The sequence below is a fragment of the Emys orbicularis genome, chromosome 11, assembly GCF_028017835.1.
Source record: "Emys orbicularis isolate rEmyOrb1 chromosome 11, rEmyOrb1.hap1, whole genome shotgun sequence".
NCBI lineage: Eukaryota > Metazoa > Chordata > Testudines > Emydidae > Emys > Emys orbicularis.
Window position 1 is genome coordinate 32,410,118 of NC_088693.1, and position 12,764 is coordinate 32,422,881.

The 12,764-nt window shown below is 38.3% G+C and overlaps 1 protein-coding gene across 2 annotated transcripts in view; it reads right to left on the reverse strand.

The window, feature by feature from the left end:
* The window catches only part of PLA2R1 (phospholipase A2 receptor 1), an 81,493-nt gene that overhangs the window by 21,276 nt on the left and 47,453 nt on the right, over nucleotides 1–12,764 (reverse strand). For both annotated transcript variants that reach the window (XM_065413477.1, XM_065413476.1), the window contains exons 11-19: nucleotides 11,593–11,762; nucleotides 10,653–10,855; nucleotides 10,133–10,278; nucleotides 8,994–9,078; nucleotides 8,112–8,244; nucleotides 7,413–7,448; nucleotides 6,399–6,556; nucleotides 818–882; nucleotides 155–258 (exon numbers count right to left, since the gene is read on the reverse strand). In XM_065413477.1, coding sequence (XP_065269549.1) covers nucleotides 155–258; nucleotides 818–882; nucleotides 6,399–6,556; nucleotides 7,413–7,448; nucleotides 8,112–8,244; nucleotides 8,994–9,078; nucleotides 10,133–10,278; nucleotides 10,653–10,855; nucleotides 11,593–11,762 — 1,100 coding nt within the window. The remainder of the gene's footprint in view (nucleotides 1–154; nucleotides 259–817; nucleotides 883–6,398; nucleotides 6,557–7,412; nucleotides 7,449–8,111; nucleotides 8,245–8,993; nucleotides 9,079–10,132; nucleotides 10,279–10,652; nucleotides 10,856–11,592; nucleotides 11,763–12,764) is intronic.

Genomic DNA, 12,764 nt, shown 5'->3' on the forward strand with positions numbered 1-12,764 from the left:
TACTGAAAAAAAAAAATAGATTGTGGGTTATTTTGCATGTTCTAGAGAAATATAAACCTCAATCTAATTTAGCAATAAAATGTGCAATAACCCCTTTAGGCCCATAAAACGATTAGTTTTTGATTAATGCAACAAAGGGAAATGTAATATTGACCTGTCTGTGATGAAATGAAGCCACATCTTTCACCTTGTGTGCGCACAGATCTTTCTTTTCCTTCATTCCAGTTCTCATATACTAATGGTGACCCATCTCTCCACCTGCATAGAAACATTAAACATTTAGTCTTCATGTGTCAGTATAATAATGCCTGCATCTGTAATTTTCACTCCATGAATCTGAAGAAGTGGGTTTTTTACCCACGAAAAAATAAATATTTATGCGCAAATAAATCTGTTAGTCTTTAAGGTGCCACCGGACTCCTTGTTGTTTTTATTAAACATTTAGTGACATTCTCTTCTTTTTTCCACCCCTCAAATTGCCACTACATTAATAAATGCCACCAAACAGATAGAGGATAGAAAACGTCCCTTAATTAGCTCACAAAAACCCCTATTCACATTGTTGTGTTATGTCCATCATAGCCCTTTCAGTAGAAATACTGTTAAAATGGGAAAAAACAGTAATAAATTCTGAATTACAGCCCGCCCCCAATAACCTAAGTGGATCCTTGACACCCCATGCAGTCATAAAACACAGTCTTATTTTGACAAACTGAAGGACAACTTGTAAACAAGATATTTCAATTTAAAAAACAAAAACAAAAAAACCCCGACAAAACAAAGCAAAAATCTCAAGCACACTTTAGTACATTCTTACCGAAATCCATCACTAGATACTTCAGAGTGCAATCCAATCCACCAGCGTATGTCATTTTTTGATAGCTGTAAGAATTTTTTTTTTTTACCAGTGTTTAATTACATATAGTTCTCCTAGTAAAGCATAAACAACACCTAAGACCCAGTCCTACTCCCACCAAGGTCAACGGGAGCAACATCCAGTCCAAACCCTGTTTGCCTTAATTTATATGAGTAGGCCCATTTACTTCACTGAGACTATTCATGCAAGGACAGCAAGATTTGGCCCTGAGTTTGCATTTGGATCTCCGATTTACAGAGGATAAATTGCCAATTTTAGGGATTTATAGCTTGTTTGTAAAACTGTGCTGTGACCTGAAAATTGCTACACAGGTCTGAACCTGAACTTGTTTTGTTTACTTAAGATATTTTTTTTTAAAAAACGGGTAATTTATTTAACTTTTAAAATGCAAACATTCCCTTTTAGTATTAAAATAATGTTAAACAGTCATTAAAGTTTGCAAGTTGGTTACATCACATTTTTAACGGCTTTATTATTACAGTTCTACATTACAGATTTCAGAGTGAGTGAGGTGTTCCTTTTAATCCAGAGAACAGATACAATACAGACAGCAACAATGTAAGCTTCTACTCACTGCCCTGCCAACATGTCTCTCCCCGAACTGTGGGTGGGGACCACTTCTGGGATGACATGATTGTTGAGTGTTTATAGATAAGGCTACATTTTAGTCACAGGTATTTTTAGTAAAAGTCATGGACAGGTCACGGGCAGTAAACAAAAATTCACAGCCCGTGACCTGTCCGTGACTTGTACTATATACCCCTAACTAAAACTTGGGCCGGGAGTGCTCTGGGAGTGCCGCGGGTGCTGGCTAACATTCAGCCCAGGCCTTGTAGTTTCAGGGATGTGTTGAGACATGTGGAATTTCAATTCTCCTTGTCACACCTTGAAATATCTTCAAAAAAGTTTCTCATGCCTGATTGTGATCAGTGCAAGGACCACATTAATTCCATTCAAACGTTTTACAACTTTAATTATAGTTGCCCATGCTCCTGCTACCACTGAAGTCAATGGTAAAACTTCCAATTCACTCTGAAGAGAACAGGATTAAGTCCAGTATTTCATGTAGAAGCTACTATAGCTCAAGAACACTTGGCTATACTGGGCTTTAAAACTAGTTGGAGCTCCGGTGTAGACAAGACTCTGATGGCCAGAACTGTTTTTATAACTGAGGTTTAACTAAACCAGTTACAGGAATAGTTCTGCTGCCTGCAGCTCCAGCTGGTTTTAACAATTTGATGTTTCCCCAGTGCAGACAAGGCCTGATTGGCAAGTATTACCCGATCCTCCAAGGAGCTGAGTGCCTCCTGTGAGATGCTGAGCAATCTTGACTCCTGCTGAAGTAAATATGAACTGAGGGCACTCAATACCACATGGGATCATGCTCATAATCCGACATAAAACCAGTGAATTAAGTTGAGTTACTCTAGATTATTTATATACATTAAATTTACATTAATAATTTAATTAGACTTGAGAGCAGAATCTGCCTCTTTTTTTGTAAACACAAAATTGCAAATCCTCTTTTTACCTAGATCCTTGAAGGATATACTGGTAAAGTCAGTATTACATGCAACATGACTTTAAAACTTGTCTTATTCTTTTGACAACCCATTAATAAATATCCACTATTTGTTTTTAAAATGAAAAAATGTTATTTTAAAAAATGGTTAAGTAAAATCATCTTCATATAATCATTTTGATTTACCATTTTAAAAATGATTTTAAGTCAGAAAAATATTTTGTAAGCGTTATATATACTTCATGAATAAAATATATATTTTAAGTAAAACCAAGTTATAATCTCAACAGAGCATAAACTATAATAAGAAGCAATAGACCTGGTGATTGAAACATCTGCTGTACAATGTATACAAGGATAAGATGTTCTTTCATTACAACCTATCCCTGTTTAAATTCATTTTCAATATATTTTGCGTGAAAATTCTCACTGTCTACTACAGATGAAAACAGGCTAGTAAATCATTGAAAGCTTAAAAAAATCCTATTGCATTAAGAAACAATCTGCTTAAGTGTTTGTTTTACTTTTTAAGGTAAAAGCAGAGAGGACTTTACATGCTGAAAGTAAAAGTAGACAGTAAACAATTACAGCTTGATATCTTTTTGGCTCAGCAATAGTCGGTGATCTTTTAAATTAGTGCTGCAGAGTGTAGCATTGCTCTGACTAAGGCACCAGAATCATAGCTATTATGTGTTTTTTTTTTTCTTCCTTCATTCTTTATTACTAAGGACATTTAAATGAAAACAGGCTCTTTGTTTCTTGGGAATTCATCTATTTCTGCAGCTATTTCTTCCATTTAAAATAATAATAATAATCTGCTTATTACATCACAACGATTGCTATGGAGATTCTGATTTCATATACAAATGAGAATTATGATAATTTAGAAGCAAAAATCCGGTTTTCATACAAATTACCTTAGTAACAAAGGGCTCTAATTCTGAAGAAATCATATGCAGCATTCTAAAGAATGGGAGTTGGGAGTGACACCCTGGACTGGCCTATTCATAGGAAAAGTTGATCTGTTGTGCAAGGGCTAAAGCAGCCAGCTTTGGAGCTGCTTAATGAGTGGGAAGCTTGTGCATTACCGATTCCTGCTCAGCACTGCTGAGGAGTAACTACAGCCCTTCAATTACCTCTTTAGAGATGTATGCTTAAGAAGAGGACTTCAAAGCATTCAGGAGAAATTTCTTACCTGATAATTTCCTGTCTGCTAGCAGCATCTCCCTCAGTTCTTATACATACGAGCTATTGCCCTGCTGTCTGCAGTTTCTGGGTGCAGTTCAATGCTGCTATAACAACCCCAGCTGGTCAGGTCCCCTTCTCCAGCTTGCCATCACATGATTCATTCCAAGCTGTATAAAAGCCTTATAGAATATGATTAACAACAATAGCTCCAATGCCAACCAGTAAACCATGTAACAGGCCTACAAATTGTAGATATAAAAATTAAATTTCGCTCCTTGGGTAAGAAACCATTCAGGGAAGGTAGAGTTGTGGAAGATGCTGCTATCAGAAAGGAAATTATCGAGTATGAAATTGCCCATTCTGCAGCCCAGTGTTTCTCATGAAATGTATGAGAAATAACAAGCAGTGAACAGAAATAGGGAGGAATAATAAAGTCAAATGAGATATGGAAAGCACCTCCCAAAATTAATTGCTAAAGTGGCATGTAGCACCTTCTGGCCAAAGGAGGCCTCTGAAGAGGATAGAAAATCCACCTTGTAGTATCCAATAGAGGTGTTAACAGAGAACCATGCTGCTGCCCTGTAGATCTCTGCAACGAAAACACAGATTCTTTCTGCTCATGCAGTCATCATAAACCTCATGAAAGGTGCTTGACTTCACCAGCAACAGATGAACCTGATGTCTTCTATGCCTCTACAATGCATACATAACCTGATCCATCTGTCCAGGGATAGTTTCAGTAGCAAGAGCCCTTGGCACTTTGGATGAAAGTTCTTGAACAAGAAGCCCAGTCTTCTTGTTGATTCATTACATTTGATAAAGATCCTTAGTGATTTATGAACCATCCATATTACCCCACAGCTTTTCTGTAGGAGGCTATGGTTTTGGACAGAATGATGAATCATCTCCTTTGAGACATGAGAAGATGAGTTCACCGTTGGCAAGAAAGATTCTGGGGTCCTTACCAGCACCTTGTCAAAATGGAACACACAATGAGGTTCCTGTTAAAGTTGCCAACTCATCTAGCAGACAGGATAGTGACTGTGTGGGGAGGAGAGGGATGGTTTTGGTTTGGACGCACCATCCACCACACTCCAATTTTCCCACAAACAGGGGAGCACCTGTGAATTTGGAGGAGCACAGGATTTGTTTGGAGTGACTGTCTTGCGAGGTATAGCCAAATATGGCACCGTGCCTGGGAGATGAGGTCTCATTGCCAGAGTCCTTGGATTTGCTGTTGGGAAGAAGGGGAGTTGTGTAGAAGCCTGCCTCTTTCCCCAAGGAGCTTAGGATGCACTTCGTTATCTGGGGGTTGGGTGTGTGTGTGAGAAGGCGGGAATGACATGGTGCCCCTTAAGGGTTTTTTCCTTATGGCCCAGGTCTGTGCTGGGACTTGCCCCCAAAGCTGACTGACTAGCATTCCCCTTGTCTTGGATTCTCTCCCTGACATGTTCTGCGTCTGCACATTGGGCTTTTCTGCATTAGAGTCGCAGCTCCTCAGGGTGGGGAACCCGACATGCCAGTCCAACTCTAAGGCCCTGTGCTCTGGCAGAGCGAGGGTTGGCTGGCTGTGAACAGGCAGGTCATAATTCACCCTCTGGAGAACCTATAAATGCTGCCTCACATATGGGAATACCACTCTGATTTAGCCTGGTGAGTTCTGGGCAACTCTGACATGCCTGAAGAGGAGCAGAAAAGTCTGGTAGGGAGGCTGTGACTGAGACCACAACATTGCTCAGGGGAACGGGAGGAAGGTTGCTCATTACTTCCCAAAAAACAATTAAAATTAAAGCTGGAAAAGAAATGCTTGGGAGCAAAGCGAACCACCACTGAACTGCTGAGACAGAAGATATGGATGCAATCCAGAGTAAGGGACGTAACCAGCAAGGGCTGTATTACAGGATTGAAATGCCCCCAAAATTGCAGACAGGAGAATAGCCCATACATACCAGAACTGAAAGAGATGCTGAGCTGCAGAAAGATATATCCATCCCACATTAATGTTGGACATTAATCGGTCCATGTAAATTCTGCTGGTGCACTTTAGAGTAGTGCTGTTTGAAATAGTACTACATTAAAACACACTAGAGAACCTTTAGGGAGCACCAGCAGTCTCTATCAATTAATGTGAAAAACCTTAATGCACTTTAGAAGTCACTCCCCCATACAGTGCATTGCCCCACTGTGTAGATAAGCCCTCAATATGTTCTCCAGTATCATTACCCAAAGGCCAGCTACAATTTACTATATGACAAGAGAGCATTGTTATGCAACTGTATAAGACCAAATCTGGCCTTATGCAACTGCATCCATAGCCCCAGTCTGTGAGTGAGCTAGGAACCATGATGGCAAATTTGGACTCAATGATGCTGCAACAACTCCTATGGCCTGCACAGACACAGAGGGATGAGTGGAACAAAGAGGGAGAAGCTTATGATAAAATAGGTACAGTGCATGCAGTGTGGGAAGCTCCTTTACATGAACTCAACACTTCCCAAGCACTTCCACAACTTTGGAGTAAGGAGCTGTTTTTTGTTTCTCTTGACACTTACGCAGCAAGCTGACCTGTCTCTTGATTGGCTCAGACCACTGCAACTACCACTGCCCCCCGGCCCAAAAGGTTACTAACATACAGCAGGATGGTCCTTTATAATGATAAAGTAAGAGATAAAGATAATAGTAATAATATAAGCAGAATTGTTTCTAAAATAATATGACTTTCAACTTTTTATAAAAGGTAACTGAAAACCAGAAATTCCAAGAGATGTTATTGGTACTGACATTTAATTTTGCAAAGGTTTGTCTTGTTACCTGTTTTATTCTACTGTGAATAAATTCTTGTTCATTAGAGGATTGTATTGTGACTATTTCACCACGAAGCCAACCACAGATGAACTCAAAGATGGTCCACTCTGAGGCACTAATATGAAAGAGGTATTCTGCTCCTTGATAATAAGACCATGGTGGTTCTAAAATAGAAGCAAAAGATTCAAATGTGTTGCAAAAGGTTTAAGACTTCCTTTCGATTCTTACATGGAAAATTCTTTGCAACTAACAAAATGTCTATCTAAATATACTATATATCACAGGACAAAGATTCCATTATAAAAAAACCTCTCATTAACTTTGATCTATCATATATTATAAACTGACAGAGATACTAAGCCAAATTCTGGCCTGAATCATACCCCATGCAACTCCAATGATATTAGTGGGGCTGCATGGCATATAAGCAAAGGCAGAATTTGGCACATTGATTTTAATGAGTCTCAGAGGATACCAAATTCCTACACCATCTGCTCTTGGCTAGATTCTGATATCTTTAGTTGAGTAGTATCTTACTTGAGTACTCCCACTATTACTAGGGGCTTGTCTGCACTATGGGGGTAAGTCGACCTAAGTTATGCTACTTCAGCTATGTGAATAATGTAGCTGGAGTCGACATAGCTTAGGTCGACTTACCCCAGTGTCTTCACTGCGCTACATCGATGGGAGACGCTCTCTGGTCAACTTCCTTTACTCTTCATGGAGAGCTGGCATACCGGGGTCGACTGGAGAGCGCTCTGCTGTTGATTTAGCAGGTCTAGTGAGGACCCGTTAAATCGATTCCTGCTGCATCAATTGCAGCAGCGTTGATCTCCCCGAGTGAAGATCAGCCTTAAGAGTGGCAAAATTGGGCCTTATAGAAGCAATGAGATCAATAATTCTTACAACGTTACCTAATGGGAGTTTAACTTTTATTAATTATTTTTACTTATAGCTTAAATATATAATTCCACATAATAGCTTTTCAAGATGTGAAAACTAAAACATGCTTTTTCATACCATTTATGTACCACTGTGGACTCTTTGGCTTAACACCTGTAAAGAAATAATAATTAAGAAACAATATTTCACACACCAATCATATAGTAGAATTTAACAAAAAAAATTATATTACTTCTTTTGTTGGTCAGGTAGAAAATTCAAGAGGGAATAAAATAAATATTGGGCACGTAGTTTTTAAACTAACATGACATTTTTCAACAACAAGGTAAGGCACTTGTTCTAGATTTTCAGCTAAACATTCATCACCACATACTGCTCATCAGTTTAGGTCATTTCTAAACTATGTGCATATTGAAGGCCATTCAGCAAATGGAACACCAATCTCAATCCAAAATCTAAGGGTACTACAGTCCTGCTTTCATTCTATGCAGCAGAACTCCCATTGACATCAACACAGAGTTCTGGCATGGAATAAGAGCATTCTATGGCCCAGAAACATTTCCCCTGTCTCTTTGGGGGGGAAGGGATTGCTCAGTGGTTTGAGCATTGGCCAGGGTTGTGAGCTCAATCCTTGAGGGGACCATTTAGGGATCTGGGGCAAAAATCTGTCTGGGGATTGGTCCTCCTTTGAGCGGGGGGTTGGACTAGATGACCTCCTGAGGTCCCTTCCAATTCTGATATTCTATGATTCATTATAACATAATGACTAATTATAAGTAGCATACGTAAATTAAAATATAGCTTAACAACTCTTACCTTTTGGTATTTTGCATATCCATTCACGCTTCCCATTGCAATGCAATGGCAGGATTGTTCTATTTACTTTGTATGCAGCACAATTTCTTGAATCATCTTCAACATATATGCTCTGTAAAAATGCAGATACAACCTGCAAGAGACCAATGCTTTCCTCAGCCCTTACCGAGATTCCCAGATAAGATGTTTAAAAGTTTTAATACAAAATTAAACGTAAGTGTTTTGAAATGTATACGTTGCACCATTAGAAAACTAATAAACTTGGGGTACCTGAAGTATGGTGAAGAACTCTTAAAATGGGGTCCACAGCTACTCTCTTCCCGGGCCCTATTCAGTACTCCTTGCTCATTTTCAAACCCTTTTTCATATAGCTAACTGAGTAGCATTAAACAGTAACTTTTTGCCATTCCTGACAGGGGCTGCCCCACGTCTAATGTCATTTTTCCTCTGTGTTCAAAGTGTTGCATGATTTGCATTTTGTATTTATGTTCTGCACTTATTTTCATCGTTAGTATAGAGAGTGCTTTTGCTGTAATATGTTTCTGGATACAATTCTAAGGATTATATTTTTTACTGGGAGTCTCTTCATGCCCTTGAAACGCTTTAGTACTTTTGAATGCCATGTAGCATTTCAAATAATATTCCCACACTGTGTGTGCCAAAGTCAAAACTTGCCACCATTTAAGATGTGGCACAAGAGATGTGACTAAATCTGTTAATTCAAAAGCAGATTACGGTTAGTGAAGTGGATGAGTGTGAAGGAAGAGTCCATTTTGTCTGGCCATACAGTTTGGCTATTTGGAACGTTTGTTTTTAAATTGTGGTCTCATGATCAGAAATAATTTAATAGGTCCTTAGAATATATAGCATATGAGTATTTACAGGAGTTCCATCAGACCACTCCCATGTTCCTCCAGACAAGGGGTTTCTTTTATTAAATCCAATCCAGAATTGTCTTTCTTCAGCCCTGTGACAGACAAAAAAGAAAACAGCTGAAGAACATTGCTGATATGTTTGTCTTGTCTAGCTTCATAAAGCCTTTTTAAAATGTACAAATAGCCTGCATATCCATAGCAAATTCTGGTAATTGAGATATGTCAAATTGTGATGTATTTATTAGAGTTCTTAGGAATGTTCTGCAGAGTTGCTGGCATCAATAAAATAATTTCTGTTTCTCTGATTAAAAAATACCAAGTTATCTATTTAAAGATGGCAATGTAAAAAATATTGGGTCAGATGGCGAAGCCCCTTTTCCTACTGGTGAGAAGTTACTCATGTGGTTACAATGACTTTAATGAATATTCACAGAGTAAACTATTACTTAGTATTGATAAGGATCTGGGCCACACAGAGCACATCTTGACATAAAAATATAGCAAATTGTGGCTGCATACTGCGAGACTGAAATCAGAACTTTCACCAAAAAAATGCACAATTTCTAGCCACTTATGATAGAGGAGTAATTCATTTAGTTTAATAGGCTGTTTCAGTAGCCGGGAGCTAGCAACAACAGAAAGACACCATCACATGCATTAAGATTATGAGGACAACCACTGAGTAAAATCTCCTGGGTATGCATTGCTCAGTAAAATGCCATCTGACCACATCTTCTGCTTTTTCGATGTATTTTGTTATCAAAAGATTCCAAATTTAGGGCCTGGTCTTACTCCCATTCAAATCAATGGACGTCAATGGGAGCAGCAACAGACCCTTTAAAAATCATTAGGATTAATAAACAGACCACCCTATCATGGAGGGTTTGAGCATGATGAAAAATAGTGGACTATGGTAAGACTTGTTCCAGCCCTGGCACAGATAAAGCTGGTCTTTAAAAGGAATTACATTAGAATTTTGCTATTGTGCTTCTTTTGGAAGAACAAATTCATTTTCAACTTCACTTCAGTCAGCGAGGGAGATTTAAGTCAGTTATTGGCCACTGTTAATGAGGATGTAGAGGCACAGAGAGTTCTCTTTGTTTAAAAAATCTTTGGTGATATTAAATTTTATAAATACATGTTTACCGATCAAACGTTTTGTTTAAAAACATGTTCAAAAAATCCTCTTCATACACATGGGTAAAGCTGGCAAGATGTGCTCCAAGATCTTGGCATAATGCTTCTGCTTCATCCCATGTTCTTTTCATCAGGACTTTCTCATTGTGAAATACCTGCATATAAAATAAGTACCACCACAAATGTGAGAACAAAATTGATTTTGGGTGGCTAATATAATTTTTTTTTTTTTTTTTTTTAGGGAAGTGCAATTTGCCCTTGCAATAAAAGACATTTTGCTCGGTCTGTTTCTGACACTAATCTTATCTTGGCTTTCATTAACTTTGAAATGCTGTATAAAATGGTATTGATAAGTTTGCAGTCCCAGTCCAATGAAGAAAAGATCAAGTGCAACAAGGAGTCTTGGATTCTTTTAGAAAATTTAGAATTTTAAGTTTAAATGAAGAATTTTCTCTCTTTAAACAATGTTGTCTGGAACAGTAGGTAAAATCCTGACACAAATCAAGAGATTTAGGTAACCCTTTTTTACCTTATAGCAGTTGATCAGATTAGATTCTGATTCCCATCCAGGATAACATACATCCAAAGGTTCTTCAAAATTAGGCTTGTTTTCTTCATATGATTCAATTTTTTGCTTACACAATGACATAGCTTTGAAGCTTTTACAGTTTTTCACCTCCCAGTAACCAAGAGGCTGCCCTCTGCGAACAACAACACAACCTCCAGAATGGCCTAAGGCAAGGAAAACAAGAGTATTCAGCTTCAGGACAAGACATAGTTTTATGAATTAGTAATGGTCATCTTTTTATGAGGTGCCCAAAGGTATCAAATTAAATAGATTTAAACCATTTTTCCTAATAAACTCAACATTTAGTGAGACAAGGTGGCTGAGGTAAAATCTTTTATTGGACCGTCCGTTAAACGATGACACAACTGTAGATTTTACTCTTCGATCAACAATACGATAGCACTGAGAACTCATTCTGGAGTGAGTATGATTGTGCCATGACCCTGAGACTCCATGGATTGGTTGAGACTGGAAATAAAGGGCTACATTATTATAGCCTTTACTCAGTCATACAGGGGAGTGGGAAGCAGAGGTTACTTGCCTGATACTGCTGGCTGTGAGCAAATGGGCTGGGAGGAGGCTGACTGTGGGAGGTCCCCTGGCTGTACCTCCCCCCTCCCCCTTCGTAGCTGGACAGATTACCTGGCTGGGTGCACAGTGGGGAGTATGTTGCTCATGGGGAGGTGCCATTATGTGCCATCACTTCCTCAGGGCAGACTGTAAAATTACAGTCTGATCCAAAGTGAGCCTAATCCTACACATATCTTGGGCAGAGTGAGGGAAGAAAAGTGATGTTGGCTATGTAAAAAGGGTGGCAAAAGTAATCCTGGCTCAAGAATATAGTGGGAGATATTAGAATTTAATGAGAAATTGCCATTTATCACTACAATATATTACTCACTTGGCTGATGCTTGTTCCAGTTTGTATAGCTCACAGGCTGATTCTTCCCCTCTGTAGTTAGCCAGAAGTATTCTCCTGTATTGTTAAGGTCTTGTAGGGCTATCCAAAAATAGGTATTATCAGTTTCCACCATGCTACGAATCATACTGTTGATATAAGCTTGTTCAAATCTTTAAAAAGGTCAAGATAAAATTTTTGTCAGAATAAGATATCCTAATTCACATTTCCGTGAATAATTCTCATGAAATATTTTGAATAATGCAAAAGAGAGAAATATCCGAAGCCATCTACACTTTCTAATAAATGTCAGTCGTGTATTTGCAATACAGGCAGAATTTGGCTATTATCGCGTATGCCCAAATGCTATACAAAACAATCGTTTAAGCTATCTAATTTGCATATAAAGCAATAACCTCAATGCTTATGGTACAATATATGGAAAGAAAACAGAACACCCAGAAGGCATTATTTATAAATAATGCAGAGCTCAACAATGAGACTCTTTGTATGCATGATGAGGGAGGAGTGGTGTAGAAGTTCAAAGGGACTTACAGAGAATATTGAGGGGGGAAAAAGAAAAGACTTGTCACAACAATGTTTTTTCAGGATTTGATTTGGACACTCCAGTGGCACTGAGTAACTAGTGGCACTACACCAATAGCTCTGACATTTCCAGATGAAGATGTTCTGTGGGTGAGTAAGCTTTTTTAAATTAATAAATGGTATATTTAATCCTGCTTTTACTACATATATATAATTTATTGGTACAGCATTATACAAATAAATGCCTTAACTTGTCAACACATTTAATCAGCTTCCTATGAAATTACATACAGTGCATTAAGGACCCAATCCTGCAGAGACTTACACACTCTTAACTTTAGGCACTGTGAGTAGAACTATTGACTTCCGTGGGAATGGTCATAGAGTGTAAAGTTAAACATGTGCATAAGTCTTAGTAGGATTTGGGCCTATGTAGCTACTATTCATTTATTTTTTTATTTATGACTTTTTGCTTTTCCTCCATCCCCACAATCCTCCTTCTTAGTAATATGCTCTTTATTGCCAGAGACGATGATAATTTAGGATCTTCTAAGTATCATTAATTCTGAAGAAACGTGTTTGTAGTTGTCACATCAGGACCAAGAACCTAAACAATAAATAAAATGCCA